Below are 23,246 nucleotides of genomic sequence, written 5' to 3'. Positions count from 1 at the left end.
AGAAACCGTGTTTAGGGTATAGCCAGTTCTTTCCTTTACTCATTTCAGGGCTGCTGGTGACTAATTCATTGCGCATAGAAAATGCGCATCTGAAAGTAATAGTGGGGACTTTGGGCATAATCTCTTTCAAAACTAAATCGGTCATTATAATGGGCCATTCACGTCTGACAATTTGGCTGATTTGTTTAGCCTGCCTGCTGAACCCGGTGATAAGTCTGATTTGGTTGGAGACCATGTTGTCTGGTTCGATATCTGTATTTTTCCTATCCGGGTTAAGGAGTTCTAGACGGTTCAAAGAGTTGGCTTTTCTCATGGCAGTGTCTAACATAGGTGATTGATAACCCCTAGCTATAAGTCTGCACTTAGCATCCTTTTGCTGTTCATCTCCGAGTATGGGAGAGCTGCAAGTACGATGAATTCGCAAAAACTCACCGTAAGGTATGCTGGCAATTGTGTGTTTGGGGTGGAAGCTCCCAGCATGAAGGATCGTGTTTCCAGATGTACTCTTTCTGAAAATACTAGTTGTTATCTCATTATTTTCAATTGCCACATGTACATCAAGAAAATCTGCCTCTGTTCTACTCATGCTGGCTGTGAACTTAAGATTGAATTCATTGTCATTGATGTTACTGACAAAATTCACTGCTTCTTGTGTAGATCCCTGCCATATGATAAATACATTGTCAATATACCTCTAATATTTTAAGATGTGTTTTGAGCAGATTGAAGCAAAACGGACCCTGAAGACATGTTCCTCCCACCAGCCTACGTGGAGCCCCGCGTAGCTGGGGGAGAAACATGCCCCCATTGCCACTCCTCTAAGCTGTTTAAACAAGGAGTTGTTAAACAGAAAAATGTTGTTATTCAAACATTTGTCAATCATCTTAAGTATCATACAATTGTGATTGTACATTTCAATGGGTCTTTTGCTTAAATAAAATTTCACTGCTCTGAGTCCATCAGCATGGTCAATGCTCGTGTAGAGCGTTGCAATGTCCATAGTTATGAACAACAGTTCCTCAGACCATTTACATTGGTTCAGCAAAAAAAGGAATTCTGTAGTATCCTTAATGTAGGCAGGTAACGCTGTCACAAACTCCTGTAGGTAGTGGTCAATGTATTTGAAGGTATTTTCAAACATACTATTGATGGAAGACACCATAGGTCGCCCAGGTGTAGGTAACACCTTTTTGTGGACCTTGGGGATGAAGTAGATGTTTGGTATGGTTGGATGTTCTTTCCACAAAAACTTATGTTTATCCTTAGTGATGAGGCCATCGCGTTTCCATTGATTAAGCTCATTTTTATATTGTCCATGGATTTTATTCACAGACTTCATATCCATTCTAGTATAGCACTCTTTATCGTTGAGATGTCTGTATGCTTCTTTCATATATTCCACCTTACTCCATAGAACGAGGTTTCCTCCTTTGTCGGATTGATTCACGACAATGGTGTTGTTCTGTTTCAATTTCTGCATAAGGTTAATGTAATCTTTTGTTTTTGCACTAGTTGGTTGGTGCTTTTTGGCTGTTTTAATTTGAAGAAGTTTGATTTCCTCTGTTACGCAATCTGCATAAATGTCAATGGCATCCCGCGGCATACTTGGAATGAAGGTTGATGGTGCTCTAAATGGGCTGTTGGAAGCGTGGCCAATTTCGATGTCTTCCTTGTTAACCACTTCCTGAGTGCTTGCGGTTTCGTTCTCATCCCCTTGCAATGCTTGCATGGTACGCATCAGTGCAATGTCTCTGACTAATAAACCACTGCGTTCTGTGGTTTTCGTTGTTTGTAACTTTTTCTTTGCTTCCAAGTTTAATTTTATGGAGTAATATTTTTTTAATTTGATTTTTCTTATGAACTTGAAAATGTCCACGCGCGTGTTGCAATAATTGAAATTACTCTCAGGGCAGTATGAGAGACCTAGAGAAAGCAATTGTTTTTCTGCCAAATTTAGGTCAACTTCAGTGAGGTTCACAATAGTTTGCTCATCTACTGTTTTTTGTTGTTCCTCCAAAATCGTTTTTTCTGCTGCTGACCTCCTTTTTGCTTTGGCGCATTTTCTGCGCTGTTTTCTCCTGGCGTTCCTGCTTTTCCTTGTTGCTGATTCTGGTTTCTTGGACGGAGGGAGGATTTGCGTTGGGCCCGAACATATTCTATTTCTTCGGCCAGAGTGAGTTGACCCATATCCCCTTGTTTTGCACCTGGGTCACTGTCATCAGAATCTTCGCTGCTCGGAACCAGGCTACCATCGGTACTCATGGCATCTGAGGCATTTACTTCTTCGTTCTGTGTCCTCTGTGCTGGTTTAGTTGGTGCTCTGCTTCTTTGTCTGCGCATTTGATCGAACTTGTGAGCAAAAGTATAAATTTGGCCCAACTCATAGTCCTGCTGGTCCCTAGCACATTTATAAGCTTTTCTTGCTTTTATGACATCCTCGTGTTTCTTGAGGTGATCTTTCATTTCCTTCATAGATTTATCAATGAGGTCTTTATCTTTGTTAAACTCCTCTTTCAACAGTTCTGACTTAATGCGGGCTACTTCCTCCAAATTTTTTTGTCTGTCCACTCGTGCATATTTGACTAGAAGATCAACTAGTCTCATGGATTGCTCAAGATTACTCTCTGCCCAGTCTTTCAATAAGAGGGGGTTGGGGTTTTCGAAACTAGGGACCAACATAATCCGGAGTCCCCGAGGCACCCTCCCCTCCTCATGATATTTTTCAAGAGAACGAATCTCCTCGGCTGCGGCTGTTTTTATATATATATATCAGAACTCCCTGGTCTCCCAGGAAAATGGGCCGCACTCGTTTCAGGTTGGTAACCAAAACTTTTATTTATTTTCTTCCATGAGCATTATATTTCTTGTGTGAAAGCAGACACTGTATATCTCCCTACGCGTTTCAGCATCTCTAATACCTTGTTCACGGTAATACGCTGCAAACATTTCCCGACCTTTAACCTTTTCAAAACACACAAGTGAAATTACATAATTTCCACTCCACGCCCCCTGCCTCAAGGTTTTCTGGGATATGTAGTGTAATACTCAAAATTGTAAGATTTCGCCAACCTTGCTTTTATGAAAAACATGGCATAAGTCTGCTTGGGAATATTTACATTAATAACCAATACTAAGCTATCTTGCATTTTTGTCCAATTGTTCAAGGTTTCATGGCAAAACCAGTTTTGATCTAAAACTTGACCGGAGGTAAAGCCGCTCCCTGGATTGATGTTTTGCTGTCAGTATTCTCTTTTTCTCTTTTGGGAATTCAGTCCAATGTCATCACGTGCACACTTCCTTTATTTATATACCCGTGTTTTGGGTCTGATCATAGTTAGTTCCTCTTCTGGACGAATGTGCATCACTGCAAGCCAATTCTGTGTTGTGCGCGATTTGATTTGATTCTGTGTCTGATTGTGTTTTGCTCATTTAATGCTTGATTATCCTTAGCAGTTGCGTAATGTCTCCGTTGCTGGAACCGGATTGTAGCTATTTGATTTGCCATGAATTATCGATTTTGAATAATTAAACTTTATTGTTCACAGTTGAATATACAATTCCTCAGATTGGTTCAATCCAGCCCTTTCAAGGCAGCGGTCCAAGATATTGTCTGCCATATGCCTCGCCTGCAAAGGTCAAGCCTTCTTTACACTTCAATTAGACATCCCATGGCCTTCTTTGCTGACAACCTCCAGAACAGGGAACACAATTCACTTTTTAGAGTTCCAGTCAATAAGGCCTGCATGGAGGGACTGAAAATAGTAATTCTCCCGAGGGTGCAACCTACTGCTGTGTGGATTCTCAACATATTTTTCACCAGACTTATGGGCCCTCCTTTTGAACCACTTCCTTCATGCCTTTTGCAGTACCTATCCTGGAGGGTAACCTTCCTAGTGGCCATCATCTCCCTCAGGCTTGTCATTGAACTTCAGGCTCTATGCCTTCAAAGATCCTTCTTCCAAGTTCATACAGATAAGGTCCCTTAAGACAAACTCCAATTTTTTTCGCTAGGTGATCTCTTTTCACCTCAGTCAAACTATTAACTGAGGTAAAAAAAACTAACTCCCAGTGTTCTTCCCACATCCATAGTTAGTAGCGGAGAGAGCTCTTAAAACACTGGCTGTCAAAAGGGCCTGTGTGTTACATTAATCAAACAAAATCTTTCCTAAAGGTCCAACAACTCTTCATCTCAATTTCCAAACCACATAAATCTTTGCTCTCTGTAATGTGGGATTGTCGCTTTGGTTAGTCAAATGTATCCAGACCTATTATGCTAAAGCCAAATTGTCTTTGCCTGTCCCCCAGACCACATTCTACTTGCAAAAAAGTGAGCCTTTATGGCTTTCTGAAGCAGCATTCTTATAGCTGATATCTCCAAAGAAGCTACCTTGTCCACTCCAGACACTTTCATCAAGCATTACTGTGTTGGATGTCTTATCACACCAATAAGCTAATCGTTGGCCTAGCTTTACTCTGTGCACTCTTTCATTCCTCTGCAACATACTCTGGCTAGCCACCGCTTAGGTGAGAACTGCTTTACAGTCTATACACAGATTGTGTATCCAGAGGTACACATGCCAGAAACAGAAAATGTTACCTACCCTGTAAGCGTCTGTTTGTGGCATGTAGTGCTGTAGATTTGCATGCACCCACCCTCCTCCCAGGAAGACTTTGGTTGTTGACGTTCTTTCTTCACTCGCTGCATGGTCATTTTATTCTGTATCTCTATGCAAATTAGGTTGCACACATCAGTTCTTATTTCAGGAGGTCAGTCGATGATATTGAAATTAGTTTTTTGTTGTATTATTTGGAAAAACTGCAAGATGCATGCTGCATGAAGTAGTGAATTGAAGTAGTGATGAAGATATAATGCTTTCAATTTAATTACTTAAAACGTGTAGTGCTTTCCTGCCTGCTGAGTTTATTTTATTTTTCAGTCCGGTCAAGTCAGTCACATTTAGCTTACAACAATTCTTTCAGGAGTTATGTTTTGAAAGAAGCTTTGTTGCAAGTAAATTAATTCAGGTGTGTAAAGTAAAGATAATTGAAAGTTCTGAGTAGCTTCTGATGTGTTTAGAAACCTGGTGCTATTATTGTGACATGGACAAACAATGAAATAACTGTGTTTTAAAGAATTCAAGATGATGGTAATGTGTTCTTATAGCTTAACGTGTACTGGCATTGGTTTAGTGATAAAATTGATTTTAAATCCTTCCTTTTTTTCTTTTTTCTAGGTAGAGTGCGTAGTTTGAGTACATCTCTTTGGACCTTGACACATTTGACTGCTCTCCATCTCAGTGATAATAACCTTTCACGAATTCCATCTGACATTTCGAAGCTTCACAATTTAGTTTACTTGGACCTGTCATCCAACAAGCTCCGAAGTTTACCAGCAGAGCTCGGAAACATGGTGTCACTCAGGTAATATAGTGAAAGCCACGATTGAATTTTCAACGATCTGTAATCATGTGCTCCAAAGGTGGTGTATCTTTGCTCTTGCCCCAGTATTGGAACTTTCATAGATTCCCATGCTTTGTATCATTCCCCGTCGTCGGACTGGGAGTCTCGGTAATAAAAAATACCATAGTAGTAGGTACAAAAGAGAAAGGAAAGGCCTAAGCCTCATTCCCTTTTGTAACATATCAGCCTTTTTTTGTAAAAGAGACCAAACTCTAGGCATTATCCAATCAGAAGAGCCTCACCCTTAGAACCTTCCTGAAGGAACCTCAGAGCCTCAGATTTTCTACCGCACGTTGTGCTAGGGAGTCTCCATTGAGCTCTGCTCTAGTTCAACTCTTTCTAAATCATTTCAACAGTTATTTATTCAGGATTTTCTTCAGATTTCTTCAGGAAACTCTTTCTTCATCAAGATGTCTGAGGTTGAGAAGAAGAAAGCCCTTTTTAAGCCCTGTTCCACCTGTGGGAAGAAAAGGCTTTTTGTGGAGGACAAACACAAGGATTGCATCTACTACCTGTATCCAGATCACAAGGCAGAGGACTGTAAGATTTGCCGCACTCTCTCCACCAAGACCTTGAGAGATTGTGCTGGAAGGCTTCGTACATGGTTGCAGAGGCAGAAGGAAAGGAAACATGGAGTTTCCAGTGATGAGGAGTGTGGGAAGTTGGCCTGATATATAATGTTCACTATTCTAGTGAGCACTTTGTATCAGTCCAAACAACCCTTATTGATGATTGGTTGTAAGTCAACCGTAGACCAGCTATCCTAGTAGCGTAGACAAGAGCAGTCTTTAGGCTAAACTCTAGAGGGCGTGTTAAGCCAGCTGTTATACCATCACATATACCCCTTGAACACCAAGTGAAAGGACACCACACAAGTTGTTATGAAAATAAAAGTATATTTATTTAGAACACAACAGCCCTGGACTCTTTATGAGGACAGGGCGCTAAGCACAATACAAAGCTCTTAGGAAAATACTCAAATCGCACAATTTACACAAATGCCAGAGGGGCACGAAAAACCATATACTCTAAAAGTGGAATGCGAAATTACTAGCAGGTAAGTACTACGTTAATAGGCTTTGGGATCGCTAGGACTTGACTACTGAACCTTCAGATTACTAGCAGGAGGCCTAGGGGGATCGGGTGCAGAGTGTGCACTCTCACGCGGGATGCGGAACAAAGTCTATGGTTGCTAGGAACTACAAAGTTAGTGTTATCGGACGAATCCGACTAGGTAGAGCTGTAACCAAAAAGGATCTGGACCCTTGGATAGTGAGGCTATGTGAGTGGGCGACGATGGGCTCTGCAGTCTCACGGACCAGGAGGCGTTGTCGGCGACCAGGATGGAGGTGCGAGCTGTCCCACGAAGGTCTCTGCTGTCGACGTCGCTGGACCCAGGATTGGGGCAACAAGTCTTGGCAAATGCAAGCCCACGCGGTGGGCTCAAAATGGCGTCTGGAGTGGACCAGGAGAGTCCGGGGTGCTCCTCTGTTGGAGGGGAGCAAGGGCCAATCTGGAGCAACCAGACCAGCGGTGTTGATGTCGTCGTTCGTCGTCGGGAAGGCCACAAGCCAGCAGGCTAGTAGCCAGACAACGCGGTGAGCAGCAAAGAGCAGAAGGGCCCCACGCAGATCTCGTGGAGGCTGGGAGGCTGAACTTCGGTGCTGGAGCTACTCAGGGTTGGGGCTTCTCGGACCCCAAAGCACTCACTCGAGGATCCCTCGGCGGTCGTGGTGGGCAAGCGTCGTGCAGTCCTGAAGATGGCCAGTCCCTCGAGGTCTCGTCACACCCACGAATCTCAGCTAGGCTGATGATGCAGGTTGAGGTCAGAGGTGCCAGGGAAGCCGGTTCTCGTTGAGCTGGGCAGTCTTGATCCGGAGGAGAGACTTACAGCAGACTGCGATGCTTGGATGGTGCCTGCGGATGCAGGGTGACTACTCCTTAGCCACAAGGGAGAAATCTTGGGAAGAAGTCGAGAGTTCCTTTCGTAGAAAGTAGTTTCAGGATTCAAAGATGATCTAATTTGGAAGGGGGCCCGCTCCTATCTTTATACTAGGGAAAGGGGCTGGCACGCGACTAGGTCCTGCCCATGGGTGGGACCAGGAAGGGGGGTGGTTACACCCCTTTCCCATGCCGGACTTTCCCCAGCTCAGGGGCTGGTGTGCCCCTGGAACTGGTTCTAACCGGCAGATGCATAGTGAGCACCGGGGTGCCACTTGCAGTCACCTTCCTCTAATGCCCTGCCTACCCAGGATACACAAAACCCTGTCTGGGATGGTGCTAGCACCGCCCCTGACAGGAAACCCTTTGTCCAAGCCTCCCTCGCTGGAAGGACTCCCAGCAGCAGGAGGTCAGACTTGTGTCTGTGGTGGCAGCATCCATTTTGTGATGCTGAGGCTTGAGTTAACTTTAACCGGGGTTCACAATTACATACATGTCGTGCCCCTCTAGAAGGGTGGAATGCTAACCCCATCGCCAAATTGGCGAGGGGTTAGTATTCCAATGCGTATGACACCTTACTCAACAGGTTTTGATAAAGCGATACCAGAGTTGGCATATAACCGCGAGGATTATAATGCACTTAAGAGTATATGGTATGCGTTATCATGGAACAGCTATTAGGACTTGGTTCCTCAAGCTGCAAACGGGCTCAGCTCATGCCAGAGGACCATCTCACACGATTCCAAGCACTCTGCCTTCAGGATTGTTATGGCCTGCCATAGGAGTGACTGATAGGAATCTATGTGTCCATTTTAGGGTTAGATATAGGTCTACTATATCTAAAGCGAGGGGTGATTACACCACCTTGCCCCAGCTGTCGTGCAGCCAGTTGTGTCAGATTTAGATGGCCAGCCAGGGGTGGCATAATACATGCTGCAGCCCCTGGTAGGCCCTGGGTACACCTATGCCCTGAGTTACAGGGTCTGATAAGGTGGCGCAGTACCAATTGGATATGTACCTAAGGTACATGGAATCCATTTTACAGAGAGAGCAGTAGGCCTGGGGCTCTGAATAGCAGGGTCCCAGGTCAACTAAGTCGAAAAACCAGCAAAACACCAGGCAAAAAGTTGGGGACAACCATAGTCCGGTATCCACCTTCCTACAAGGAGGAATCGGCTTCCTTTGCTTCCTCAAGAAGGTCAGTGAAAAGGGGTAGAGGTTCCCCATCTTCCTCTATTGGGCTCCCCTCAAAGGCTTTAAAGAAGACCCCCAGGGAGTCTGATGGCCGGGGTTCAGGAGGTTCCCCCCACCACAGTGGGTCGGGGAAGGCAGAACTGGTTTCGCCTCCTAAGGGTGAGAAGACAGACCCAGCCTTCAAAAAACCCTCATCACATTCTTCAGAGAGGAGTTCCAAGTCCTCTACGACGAAGACTTCGTCGGCGGTAGCTCTGTCGACGACGAAAATGAAGCCCAAGATCCAATTGGTTCCGTCGACGGGCTCGTCGACGGGAGCGTCGACGGCGAAAGCTCCGTCGTCGTCGACGGCGAAAGCTCCGTCGTCGTCGAAGAAGAGCTCGACAACTGCAGCGTCGACGGGGAGTATGCCGACGACATCGTCGACGAAAAAACCATCATCGTCGACGGCGGTGACGACGACAGCAGTGACGACGACAGCAGTGACGACGACAGCAGTGACGACGACGGTCATGTCGTCGACGAGTGCATCGACGACGACAACAATATCTACATCGACGGCGAGCTCGTCGTCGGTGGCGTCGACATCTGCAATTCCTATCTCGTCGACGAGGATTTCTCCGGCGTCGACGGACCAGCCGACGATACTGGCTGCGGAGAGAAGGGTAACGATTTCTTTGACAAGGATCACGCCTGAAATGACGTCCCCAAGAAGGGTGACCTCCTTACCTCCCACTAGGCTGCTGGACCAAGAGGACTCTGAGGGAAACGGTCAGGATGGTTTTGAATATGCGAATAGCCGATCTCAGCTTCTCATCAAGAGTCAAGAAACTGACTCAGAGGAGGCATTTGAACAAGGTGGAGGCGACTATCAACAAACAGACCACTCTAGGGCCTATGAACACAAGACATGGTTTCAGTCCCGACGACATTCCTGCATGACCTACACAAGATGCTGCAGGACTACAAGTCGAAAGCTGAGCGACCAGCGCCGCGAAGGTCTGCTCCGTCGACACCAGTGAGGAACCAATCTTCGGTAGTCCCTCCGGTGCACCCGGTACAAACTCCTCCTCAATCACAGCGGCCAGTGCCCCAGGCTGCTTCGGAGCCAGCCGATGATCCGGATGGGGATCTCACCGCCAGACAACAAGGTCAATACCAATTGTGGAACATCTATGGGAGGAAGGTTTAAAGACCATGAAAAACCCAGCGACGGTGGTCCCTGTGCTACCGCGCCTAGATAAAAAGTATAAAGCGCCAGAGGATAGACCTGCAGCACTAACAGGACATCCCAAGCCGGACTCTGTTATCTCACAGGCAGCGCAAAGGAAGTCACGGAACCCTTCTGCTCCCTTGACGGCCCCTCCTGACAAGGATGGGCGACGGCTTGATAACACGGGCAAGCGTTTTTCATCCATTGCCAGCCTTCTGGTTCGCGCCGCCAATGCTTTGGCAATATTGGGACGATATGATCGCCAGTTATGGTGCGATATAGCTCCATATTTGGAACAACTTCCACCAGAATCAGGGCTGGAAGCCAAGAAAACTCTACAAGAAGTTGAAGCGGTCTCCATGGAGATAATAGACTGTGCCATGGACATTGCCACAACGTCCTTTCGGGCTTTGGCGGGAGCGGCAGTGTTGAGACGCCAAGGATGGCTAAAGGCGACTTGGTTTAGACCAGAAATACAAAACAAGGTCCTTGATCTACCTTTTGATGGCGAGGCCCTCTTCGGTAAACTGATCGACGATACTCTTCAAGAGATCAAAAAAGACACGGAAACAGCTAGATCGCTGGGAACCCTCCAGTATCGCAAAACTCCTTTTAGAGGCGCAAGAGCCAGGGGAGGTGTTTACAGAGGCTCATACCAACAACAGCGCTATTCTTCGAGCAGCTCTGGATACCAGCCTTAACCGCCAGTCATACCAACAGAAACCGGGCCAGTCTTCTGGTTACTCACGGCCTTACAACAAAGGCAAGCAGGCTGCCCGTGGACGGGACTCGTCCAAACGTCAATAGTGGCCTCCTGGCTCTGCCTACTGTTCCCTCCTCCAAGAGATCATCAGTTGGAGGCAGGGTGTCAAAATTCCTTCAGAACTGGTCCCAAATTACATCGGACCGTTGGGTGCTCAACATCATCAGACGAGGACATACGTTGGAGTTTATGGAAGCCCCTCCACCAAGACCCCTGACAACCATTCCATCAAAACATCTGCATCTCCTAAGACTCGAGGTACAACAAATGCTCCGCAAAGGGGCGATAGAGCTGGTCCCCTCCATCCAACAGGGCCAAGGTTTCTATTCCAGGTTCTTCCTGGTGAGAAAGACGCAGGAGAAATGGCGCCCCATCCTGGACCTCGTGGAGTTAAATGCCTATCTCATCTCCCTATCCTCCTGGATGGTGTCCCTACAGGACGTTTTGAAAATGGTCAACCCGGGGGATTTCTTGGCCACACTCGATCTGGAGGATTCGTACTTCCATGTCCCGATTCACCCAGCACACAGAAGGTTCCTTCGCTTCACAGTAGCCAGGAGCCATTTTCAGTTCAGAGTTCTGCCGTTCGGCCTTCGCTCTGCCCCAAGAATTTTTACGAAGGTGCTGGCACCTGTGGCAGCATTTCTGCGAAAGAACCACTTCCAGGTCTTCCCTTACCTGGACGATTGGTTACTAAAGGCCCCGACCAGAGCATTAGCGCAGGACGCAGTGCAGGCTTGCACCAATCTCTTCCAAAATCTGGGTCTAACCTTGAACACGGAGAAATCCACGCTGGTGCCATCACGGACAGCGCGGTTCCTGGGAGCAGTGTTGGACTCGCAGCTCTCAAAGGCATTTCCTACTCGAGAGAGGATACAAAAACTGCAACGATTAGCACAAGGCCTTCAAGGAAAAAAGTGTCTTTCTGTATGCAGCTACAAGTCGCTGCTGAGGGTGATGTCATCATGTATTCCCCTGATCCCGCACTGCAGACTGCGGATGCGCCCCCTGCAGGAGCAACTGGACCTCCAGTGGCAGCAAGCGCACGGATCGTTCGACGACAAAGTAGTTGTCACTCGAGAGATGAAAAAAGCAGTGCTTTGGTGGTCGCATCAACAAAATTTGTGCCAAGGTCTATCCTTCGCAAGCGTTCCATCACCTCACATACTGACAACAGATGCGTCACTGGAGGGATGGGGAGCAGTGATGCAGGACCTGCAGATCAGCGACCATTGGTCTCCAAGCGACCAAAAGCTACACATCAACCTATTAGAGCTGAGAGCGATCAGGCTAGCTCTTCAAGCTTTTCTTCCGCGACTCCAGGGTTCACAAGTGCTAGTCAGGACGGACAACACCACGGCTATGCATTATGTGAACAAGGAAGGAGGAACGAGGTCACTCCTCTTATCGCAAGAGGCTCAACAGATTCTGGAATGGACAATTCTTCACGGAATTTCCCTAAAGGCGGAGCACTTACCAGTAGTGCTAAACGAGGGCGCCGACAGGCTGAGCAGGCTCACCTCAGTCAGTCACGAGTGGGAACTGAAACAACAGGTTCTAGATCTGCTCTTTCAAACATGGGGCACACCAGAAGTGGACCTTTTTGCGACGCCATCCAACAAGAAGTGCCGAGCCTACGCCAGCAGGTTCCACCATCAAGGCTCATTGGGCAATGCCCTATCAATAGCCTGGATGGGGAGGTTTCTCTATGAGTTTCCACCGATTCCCCTGATTCCTCGCCTCATCAGGAAAATGAGGACGGAACCATGCAAGCTAATCCTTATAGCCCCGGCGTGGCCAAGACAATTTTGGTACACCGAGCTCCATCTGCTATCACTAGTTCCTCCAATAGGGCTGGAGGATGTTCCGGATCTCCTGACAATGTCCGAAGGACAAGTTTGGCATCCAGACCCAAGATCGTTACACCTGACTGCATGGCTCCTGACCAGCGAGAATACATGAATGTTCCACTTTCCAAAGAGATCAAAGACATCCTTTCCCAGGCAAGGGCACCGTCCACAAACAAAACATATAGACTGAAGTGGAAAAGATTCTGTATTTGGTGTAAAAAAGAAAAGATTGATCCTTTCACGTCACAACCTCATCATCTCCTGCCTTACCTGCTCTCGCTAGCTAAGTCTAATCTGTCCCATTCTACAATAAAGGTTCATTTAGCAGCGATTTCGAGATTCAGAAGGTCTGAGTCTGGTCCTTCGTTATGGTCTTCAAGAATTGTCAAACAATTCCTCAAAGGCCTGTTCAGGGTCTATCCGCCAGTGCGATCTCCTCCTCCTACGTGGCATTTAAACTTAGTCCTGGCTCAACTAATGAAGGGACCTTTTGAGCCGATTCACCGCTCAGACCTAAAATACTTGTCATGGATGCTAGCTTTACTCTTGGCCCTCACACCGGCAAGGCGAGTGGGGGAGATGCAGGCCCTTACTATCCAGGAACCGTTTTTGCCGTTCAAAAAGAACACTACCATCTTACGGACGAACCCAAGGTTCATTCCCAAAGTTCCTACTGACTTTCACCTAAATGAGCCTGTGATCCAAAAGACATTCTTTCCGAACCCAGCCACTCCAGCGGAAAAGACATTGCACACTCTGGATTTGCAACGATGTCTAAAATTCTACATAGACCGCACCAAAGACTTTAGAAAGTCGACGCAATTGTTCATTGCCTTCGGCGGTCCAAACAAAGGTCTTCCTCTGTCCAAACAGGGGATCTCCAGATGGATTTCGAGTGCTATTCTGCATTGCCACAAGATAGCAGGAAAACCTCTGGTGGGCAGGATCCGTGCTCACTCAACGAGATCAGTGGCATCTTCTACGGCCCTCTTTGCGGGGGTACATATCAAAGACATTTGCAGGGCTGCTACCTGGAGCAGCGTGCACACGTTCACTAAGCATTACTGCTTAGAGTCATTGCAGCAAGATGACGCGGCAGTGGGCCAGGCTGTCCTGAGAAACCTCTTCAAGTGATTGGTGAGCTTTCCTTTCTATCCCACCTTCCATGGGTAACACATTTTGTACTTTTATTTCTAATGTACTTATTTACAAATTGTGTTTATGGTGTTTACTGCTTGCTATTCTGATACAAAGCATGGGAATCTATGAAAGTTCCAATACTGGGGCAAGAAAACAAGTTACTTACCTGTAACTTTGGTTCCCCAGTATTGGTAACTTTCATAGATTCCCATGCGCCCACCCACCTCCCCGGGGAAAGCTCAGCCTTCAGCAGGTATGGTGTCTAGCACACTACGGCTACGAAAATCTGAGGCTCTGAGGTTCCTTCAGGAAGGTTCTAAGGGTGAGGCTCTTCTGATTGGCTAATGCCTAGAGTTTGGTCTCTTTTACAAAAAGAGGCTGATATGTTACAAAAGGGAATGAGGCCTAGGCCTTTCCTTTCTCTTTTGTACTTACTACTATGGTTTTTTTATTACCGAGACTCCCAGTCCGACGATGGGGAATGATACAAAGCATGGGAATCTATGAAAGTTACCAATACTGGGGAACCAAATTTACAGGTAAGTAACTTGTTTTCTTACTTTAGTCAAAGTCTCATTTTAAGTATAAAAACAGAGGCAGGATTTTTACATTTAAAAGCACAAAAGTTGCATAGTGGAAACTTTCTCCACTGGCCTATAACCTGGTAGACCCTTGAAAAAGGCAATGCAGGCTTTTTCGTTTGTTTTCCCCTCATAATTAATGTTTGCACCTAGTTTCTTTGCTTTCATATATATTTTTTTTATTTCACGTGCTTCAAAATGTGTATTTAAAAAAAATCTTTCTATAGATTTTCATGTTGCTAGAATTTGCTTAACTAGTTGGGAAGCAGTAAATAGTAATTGATCAGTTACATGCATCTGACTTCCCCATTGTCTGTTTTCTTTTTGTTGTTTATTTTGATAAAATCTGTTAGTTTTCAGCAGCTCTGTGTTAACAGATTTTGTGAGATTCTGTTTTAAAGAGTTGTAATGCAAGAATATGTCAATGTGTTGATTGTCCTTAATGAGCCACCTTAGAAATTGATCTTCATTTTTTTATTTAAAAAAATTCTCTGCCACACCACTCCTCATTTCAACTTAGGAACTAGATATAAATTGTATATCTAGCATCTCATAAAAAGTCCAGTGATAAGCTTACCCAAAACCAAAAATAATTTAAAATAAATTACATACTCTTCTGTCCTGTTGTACTGATTTCTCTGGTGATCAAGGGATATGCTCCATATTTCATCAGGCTACTTCTTAATCTCCTCTTCTAAAAAATCTTCGTCACCTATGCCTTCCATTCCCCTTGTTCATTTTACAAGTCTTATAAAAATCAAGGTCATCTTTCTTTTTTCTTATAATTTACCACATAACTAATACTTTTGAAAGTATGCGAGTCACAGAAGGCTTTCTACAAATCTCTCCCCTATGAGATAGTGAAATTTTCTTTTTATTCACTTCTTGTAAAAACCTTGTATCTCACACAATTTATCAAACAATTTCGGCTAAACATCCTCTTAAGATGAGGGATTGTTAGAGCACTGACAAATCTAAAATAAGCCCCTACTTTCTCGTGCTCAAACATCTGTACTCTGTTGTGGCTATAATTTAATCTTGAATATAAAATACTGAGGATTGTTTTGAGATTTGAGTGTAAGACAACTTTTACAGTTTTATAAACCACTTTCCCCACAGTACAGTCTTTGCCTCATTCCTAACTCATCCAACCATGTCTGCAATATTATGGCCTTAATTATGTAATTCCAGTGATTGATCAATAATTAGAATAAAGCTACATGCCTTTGGTTGTGATCAACACTGATGTTCTGTCCTGGACTGAGAATTTGTAATTAATACCTTAACTACTAAAATTAATTAATTCTATATAGTATTGATCACATGAAGTATATAGTGTATGGTTGGTTCTTCCTCCCACCTACAGTCTGATATTGTGTCCAACACTGACTCAACCTGGATAACTAAACAGCACATTCTAACACCTGTTCTACCCTGTATTACAATCGGGACCAAACTATTCCTACTAAGGATTTCATTTTTTTCTGAAGCGCTAATAGTTCACTTTGGTCTCTTAAGTTTCGTTTTCCATATATCCCTGTGCTTCATAAAATATTTTCCGGGTGCCACACTGGATCCAGAAAATTGTGTAGCAATGCTCCAGAACACCTCTATGTAACATCATTTGGCTCCCTGTTGGCTCCATATCCCCTCAGAAGTGTTGGAGTAAAGCCACATATAAAAGCCATCCCTGCAGATCCACATCCGTTTCTTTCTTTCTGTACCTATCAACATGGATCTGACGTTATGCTCCCAACCTTATTGGCTGGGCGACAATACCAAAAGCAATTCACTAATTTGCTAGAAAACGATTACCCCACCAAAAATGACGACCTTCAAGCCCTGCTGTGACTGTGAAAGCAGATGTGTGTCACTGACCCGCACAAGGTGAGTCTGGCGCCTGGGCTTCAGACACAACTCATAGTTGTGTGACAAGTGCACCCCATTGTATCTGATTTGAGACAAAGTTGTATGTTGTTGACCTCAAGAAGTAGTAGCTGCAGACATGCAGATCCTACTCCAAGTCACGGGTCCTGTCACAGTTATGGTGCCACTCCCATTAATGCTCCACTTTCTGCCCAAAGTCCTATGATAAATTCAGGTCCAAGCACAGGCATAGGAAAGGGAAGTGAGACTTGACGCAATCTCACCCCTCTGACTTTAAAGAGAAAGAGCAAGGGCATCCAGATGCAAGTCCCACTCGCTTAAGATCACCATTGACTGGATCCATCAGTTGATCCTGAAGCGCCTCAAATTTCCAAAGTGGCAATGACCTCGCGCACATCAAGGCCTTCGAGGAGACCATGCTCCAGATGTTCAACGCGTTTTAGACTCTACCTCTGGCACACCTTTAGTCCCCTTTGAACAGAAGGGCCTTCCAGTTGGGTAATCACAGATGGATACCTTTTTGGTATGGTCTGTCCACCTTAGACCAGTTTCTTGGCCCATACCAACTAGAGTACAGATTTAAACTCTGGCCACAAGACCCACTCTCGGGTAGTAGAAGTGTTGGAATTATAGCTGTCCTCCATTGAGATTAACAGATAGATTTTACCTAAATTCTACAGCCTGGGACAGCAACATTTGAGTCCTTCCTTTGAGTTAGTGATGCCCTCACAGATACTCTGATGGCTGCTTTGTCGACCCCCACCTTCTTGCTCATCTGTTACGATACTAGACACATGCCAACGTGAGACACTGTCAGCTGGATGCTGCCGCCAGTCCCGTGGGATCTTTTGGCCTCTTTGGTCTCAAATGATACATGAAGGGCAGATCATGGCTAAGTATGTTATCTGTGCCACTTTGGATAGCACAGATTGCATTGGCAGAGTGGTCAGTATTAATACTGTCCTCTGCAGACCTACCTGGCTGATGTCCACTATTTTCCATGGCAATGAATAGGCTTTGCTAATGTATATGCTCCTTGATGAGTCCAGCCTCTTTTGTGGGGGAAGGTGGACTCAACCTTTGAAACGGTTTAAAGAGAGAAGAGCTATAGCGCATTTCTTGGGGCTGTTATGTTATGTTATGTTATGTTATGTTATTAAGTCACTTATAAAGCGCGCTAACACTGATTAGTTTCTTGGCGCTAAAATTGACAGTAACACAACCTAAGGTGGAGGAGGAGGTGGATTAAAAAGCTTGTCTAAAGAGCCAGGTCTTCAGAGCTTTCCGAAAAGGTAGAAGGTCTTGGCAAGATCGGATCTCCAGGGGAAAGGTGTTCCATAGACAGGGGGCAAGGGTGGCAAATCTACGACCACCAGAGCGTTTGAGTTTAAAGGGGGGGGTCTGGAGCAGGGCTAGATGGAGTGAGCGGAGGTTACGGGAGGGGACGTGTCTGGTGATCAGTTGATTGATAAATTTAGGGCTTTTGCCATGTAATGACTTGAAGACCATACAGCCTGCTTTAAAATAGCAGCGTTGTATTACTGGAAGCCAATGCAGCTTGATGAGAAGAGGGGTCGCAGCCTGCCATCTAGGTTGCTTTAGAATCAGCCTAGCAGCGTAGTTCTGCACCATCTGGAGGCGCTTAAGTAAATAGTTGGGGAGACCTAGGTAAATGGCATTTGCGTAATCCAGGTGGGACAGGACAGTGGCGATCACGACCTGGGTAATCGCTTCAGGCGTTAATAAACGCCTGACCTTCCTGATTTTTTTTAGTTGGTAGAAGCATTTGGAGACCACTTGTCCCACTTGTGTTTTTAGTGAAAGATCACTGTCCACAATGACTCCGAGCGTTTTAGCCGAAGGTGATGGTTGTGGAGCTTGACCCAGGTCTGCAGGCCAATAGTGAGGGCCCCAGTACTTAGCACTATCCCCGGTCAGTACTAGTTCAGTTTTACCTGGATTTAATTTCAATTGATTTTGATCCATCCAGGATTTAATAAACCTCATGGTTGACTGGAAATGACTCATAGATTCTACGGAGTTATCAATGGTGAAGAGTAGCTGCAGGTCATCTGCATAGTTAAAAACTCTCACCTGTTTGTCCCTCAAGGTTTGTATAAGGGGGAGTATGTATATGTTAAAAAGGTGAGGTGACAGGGAGGAGCCCTGTGGCACTCCACATGGGATGCCTTCTACCAAACAGTTTGCACACCAGTTCAGGAAATCTAGAGGCTATTCTAAATGTAGGCAGACCGAGCCAACCAGGCCAGTGATGCAGTAGGTTACAAAGTCCTTCTGGGGCCATGGATGCTGAACCGGCAAACAGCTTTTCGGCCAATGGGGGCATCAGACCTCTAACTCCTCTTCTCTTGCTAGCATGGATAGCAAACTGCTTTTGTTTTCCCTTAGTGTGCTTGGCTACCCGCTGGAGGCAGGATCCACAACTTCCTCCTGGGTTTGTGATTCAGTACATGCTACAGATGGTCCTTGTAATTGTTCAGAAATCCTACACCCCACCTTTTTGCTCCTCCTGACCCACTAGTCCTCCCACACTAGAGTTTACTGTAGAGCCTTTGTCTATGTTGTTGCATGAGATATGCCTGTTGCGCTCCAAGGTGCCATTGAGTGGGTACCAGATTTGGAGGCAGAAAAGAGTTGCTATTTCTGTTATTTACCTGTCCAGAAGAAAGACAGAGGCCATAGGCCTGTCTTGTACTTCCAAACTCTGAACGCATTCCTGTCTAAGGAAAAGTTCAAGGTGCTCACATTGGCCCACATCCTATATGTTATGGACCATGTTGACTGGATTGTATCCTTGTACTTGCAAAAGGCATATTTTCAGATGACCATCCTGGAGTTCCCCAGGTGTTACGTGTGGTTCAAGCTGGGCCAGAAGCATTTTCGGTTTGCCGTGCTCCCTTTCAGCCTTATCAGTGCCCCTCAGGTGTTGACAAAAGTTATTGAGGTAGGCTGGTATTTGCTGCCCATTTTCTGCGGTCAGAAGTTCCTGTACCTCGATGACTGGCTGCTGAAGGTTGGCTCAGCGCAGTCCATCATTGACGGCCTCTGGACGACATCAGAACTTTTGACATAGGTTTCACCATAAATGAGCTGAAGTCTCAACTGATTCCCTCTCATAGCCTGTTATTGATTGGGGCGATCCTAGACACAGTAGAGTTATTTTTTTTTCTTCACTGCAACCAGTCCAGGACATTCGGATTATGATCTCAATGTTTCAGGCTCTATGCCGGATCCAGGTTAGGGTGTCTCTGAGGCTTATTGGCCTCTTGGCTCATTGCATCCTCCTTGCCAACTAAGTCAGTTGGCACGTGCAATCAATCAATCAATCAACATTTGTAGAGCGCGCTACTCACCCGCTAGGGTCTCAAGGCGCCGGGGGTAGGGGGGGGGGGGGCGCTACTGCTCGAACAGCCAGGTCTTGAGTTGTTTCCTGAAGGAGAGGTGGTCCTGGGTCAGCCGTAGGTGGGTGGGGAGGGAGTTCCATGTCTTGGCCGCCAGGTAGGAGAAGAATCTTCCTCCGGCGGTGGCTCTGCGAAAGCGTGGGACGGTGGCGAGGGCGAGGCTGGCGGATCGGAGCGGGCGGGTGGGTGCGTAGAACGTGAGGCGGCTGTTGAGGTATTTGGGGCCCATGTCGTGGAGAGCCTTGTGTGCGTGGGTGAGGAGTCTGAACGTGATCCTCTTGCTGACGGGGAGCCAGTGCAGGTCTCTCAGATGGGCAGAGATGTGGCTGTGACGGGGGATGTCCAGGATGAGTCGTGCAGAAGCGTTCTGTATGCGCTGGAGTCTTTTCTGTAGTTTGGCTGTGGTTCGAGCATAGAGGGCGTTCGCGTAGTCCAGTCGGCTGGTGACGAGGGCCTGGGTGACCGTCTTCCTGGTTTCGGTGGGGATCCACTGGAAGATCTTTCGGAGCATGCATAGGGTGTTGAAACAAGATGACGAGACGGTGTTGATTTGTTTGGTCATCGTGACGGAGGAGTCCAGGGTGAAGCCCAGGTTGCGTGCATGGTCTGTCGGCTTGGGGGCGGTGCCCAGTGCAGGGGGGCACCTGGAGTCGTCCCAGGCAGAGGGGGATGGTCCCAGGATGAGGACTTACGTCTTGTCTGAGTTCAGTTTCAGACGGCTGAGCTTCATCCATTCCGCAACGTCTTTCATTCCTTCCTGGAGGCTAGCTCTGGCGCTGGCGAGGACGTTGGTGAGGGAGAGGATCAGCTGGGTGTCGTCAGCATAGGAGATGATGTTTAGGTTGTGTTGGCGTGCGATGGCTCCGAGGCGGCTCATGTAGACGTTGAAAAGGGTGGGGCTGAGCGAGGATCCATGAGGAACGCCACAGATGATTTCGGTGGCCGCGGATAGGAAGGGGGGAGGCGGACTCTCTGGGTTCTTCCGGAGAGGAACGAGATGATACACTCCAGGGCCTTCCCTTGGATTCCAGCTTTGCTGAGGCGCTGTATTAGTGTGCGGTGGCAGCTGTTTCCCCATTGTTGAGCAGGGAACTGATGTCGTCGGTAGCTGCGATGAGGGCGGTCTCGGTGCTGTGGTTAGCTCGGAAGCCGGGCTGCGACGGGTCGAGGGATCCGTTTGTCTCGAGGAAAGCGGAGAGTTGTTTGTTGACGGTCTTCTCAATGACTTTGGCCGGAAAAGGGAGGAGCGAGATGGGGCGGAAGTTCTTGAGGTCCGTGGGGGTCCACGGTGGGTTTCTTCAGGAAGGCGCGGAGCTCTGCATGTTTCCAGCTCTCCGGGAAGGTGGTGGATGCGAAGGAGCTGTTAATGATGTCCCGGAGTTGGGGTGTGATGATGGAGTCGGCTTTGTTAAAGATGTGGTGTGGACATGGGTCGGTTGGGGAGCCGGAGTGGATGGTGTTCATCATGCGGGTGGTGTCTTCAGTGCTGACCGAGGTCCAGGTGCAGAGGGTGGCGGTGGGGGGTGCTGGTTCGGTGGTTGGGTGCGTGGTCTGTGCCCCCAAGCTGTTGTGGATGTCGGCGATCTTGCGGTGGAAGAACTAGGCGAGTGAGTCGCAGAGGTCTTGCGAGGGTGTGATGTCGTTGTTGCAGGGGCTGGGGTTGGAGAGCTCTTTAACGATGCTGAAGAGTTCCTTGCTGTTGTGGGTGTTGTTGTCTAGTCCTTCTCTGAATATTGTCCTTTTTGGTTCGGATCAGCTGGTGGTGTTTGCGGATGGCGTTCCTGAGGGCTGTCATGTTTTCTGTTGACTGGTCGTGGCGCCAGGCTTTCTCGAGGGGACGGCGGGATTTCTTGGAGTTTTTAAGGTCGTTGGTGAACCATGAGGCTTTCTTCCTACCGGGTCTGCTGGGAGGATTCTTCAGTGGTGCAAGGTCATTGGCGCAGTTGGTGAGCCACTGTGTGAGGTTGCGGGCTGCTTTGTTGGGGTCCACCGTGTTGGTGGGAGGGTTCTGGCTGAGGGAGGTGGTGAGCTGGTCGGCGGTGATCTTGCTCCAGCTTCTTCAGGGAACCTGTTGCGGGTGGTGGTGGGTCGTGGTTCTCCTGAAGTTGAAATGGACGCAGCTGTGATCTGTCCAGTGTAGTCCGGTGGCGTGGCTGAAGGAGATGTGGTTGCTGGAGGAGAAGAATGGGTCAAGCGTGTGGCCGGCGTAGTGGGTGGGGGTATTCACCAGTTGCTTGAGTCAGAGGATGGCGAGGTTGTCCAGCAGGGTGGTGGTGGTGGTGTTGTCGTTGTTTTCTAGGTGGAAGTTGAGGTCCCCTAGGAGGATGTAGTCCGAGGAGGTGAGGGCGTGCGGGCTGATGAAGTCTGCGAAGGCTTCGCTGTATTGTGTGCGTGGTCCCAGGGGTCTGTAGATGAGGGTTCCTCTGAGGGTGGTCTTGGGGTCGGTGTGTATCTGGAAGTGAAGGTGCTCGGCGGCGGTGAGGGTGTCGTCTGAGTTGGTCGTGATGCGGATGGTGTTTCTGTGCACTATGGTGATGCCTCCTCCGGTTTGGTTGATGCGGGTACTCCGGGTGATCTTGTAGCCATCCGGGATGGCTATGGCGATGTCGGGGGGGCTGAGGAGGCGTTCATCCAGGTTTCTGTGAGGAAGGCGACGTCTGGTGATGTTGTGTCGAGGAGGTTCCAGAGTTCGACGGTGTGCCTGTGTAAGCAGCGGGTGTTGAGCAGGATGCACTTGAGGTGATTGTTGCTGGTGTCTGACCTGGCCGGTGCGGTGCAGGTTCGGAGGCAGGTGAATTTGCAGGCTTGGCAGGTGAAGGGTCCGTGGGTGCATATTGGGGTGGCTCGGTGGCAGGCGGGGGTTCGGCCGGTGTTGAGTGCGCAGAGGGTGGCGGTGTTGTAGTTCAGTCGGGTGGGCTGTCATTGTTGAGGGCCAGGGGTCCTGGTGCTGGGCGTGGTCCAGGCTCGGACGGGCGTAGACGGGCTTGCCTTTGGCGCGCCTTCGGCACACAATCGACGCGCCTGCTGCGCGTACGCGTGGACTCCGCCATTAATGGCCAAGTGGGAGGGAGGAGCAGCTGGAAGGGGGGAGCAGGGACCAGTCGGGGGCGGGGCCGCGGGGGATGCAGCGGCGGGAGTGAGGGGAAGCTACAGTGGCACAGAACGTGGAAGGGAAAACTAAATAAAACAAAAGGCAACGGGGCGCAGGGCGCTAAGGGAGTACAGAAGACACAGTGGACACAGTACAGTCAATAGGGCACAGAACGCGAAAAGGGGAACACAGTGGAAAAAAACAGTACAATCGGCAGTGGATGCAGAAAAGGAGCAAAGCTTACGCCCACTGGATTACCAGGGATCGAACCGGCGGCAGCAGCGAGGCACAGGGGCACAGAGACACAGCACTGGCACGGCGTGCTAACGTGGTGGGGGAGCGACCTGGCCTGAGCACTGGCACGGCGTGCTAACGTGGTGGGGGAGCGACCTGGCCTGAAACCAGGGTCAAGGGTCGCAATGTAGGGTTACAAGGCCTACATTGCAACCCGAAGTCACAATAGGCCTATCATCAATTCCTCCTCCCAACACCACTCAGATCATGGATGGTACATCTCAAGATTTATAGTGGTAGGGTCCAGCATAATTTTGTCCTGCATCAAGCCACTCTCCCTCCCTGCCGCTGTTGAACATGCAGTATGAAGTATTTAGTGTTAGAATTTCCACAAGAACACTAATTTAGAGATGCGTTCCAGCTGAAATGAAATAAGGGGGTGGGTGCATTGTACACCTTCTCTCTACTAC

At 47.7% G+C, this 23,246-nt stretch overlaps 1 protein-coding gene across 2 annotated transcripts in view; it reads left to right on the top strand.

Annotated features, from left to right (window-relative positions):
* Positions 1-23,246, top strand: part of LOC147727850 (CCR4-NOT transcription complex subunit 6-like) — a 1,257,974-nt gene that overhangs the window by 194,494 nt on the left and 1,040,234 nt on the right. For both annotated transcript variants that reach the window (XR_015309348.1, XM_086961812.1), the window contains exon 3: positions 5,235-5,421. Coding sequence is in view for 1 of the 2 variants with exons in the window: in XM_086961812.1 (XP_086817938.1) it covers positions 5,235-5,421 (187 nt within the window). In the remaining variant the exon portion in view is untranslated. The remainder of the gene's footprint in view (positions 1-5,234; positions 5,422-23,246) is intronic.

Source organism: Lissotriton vulgaris, chromosome 3_1, assembly GCF_964263255.1.
Source record: "Lissotriton vulgaris chromosome 3_1, aLisVul1.2, whole genome shotgun sequence".
Taxonomy (NCBI): Eukaryota; Metazoa; Chordata; class Amphibia; order Caudata; family Salamandridae; genus Lissotriton; species Lissotriton vulgaris.
This window is presented reverse-complemented; position numbering and strand designations above follow the sequence as displayed.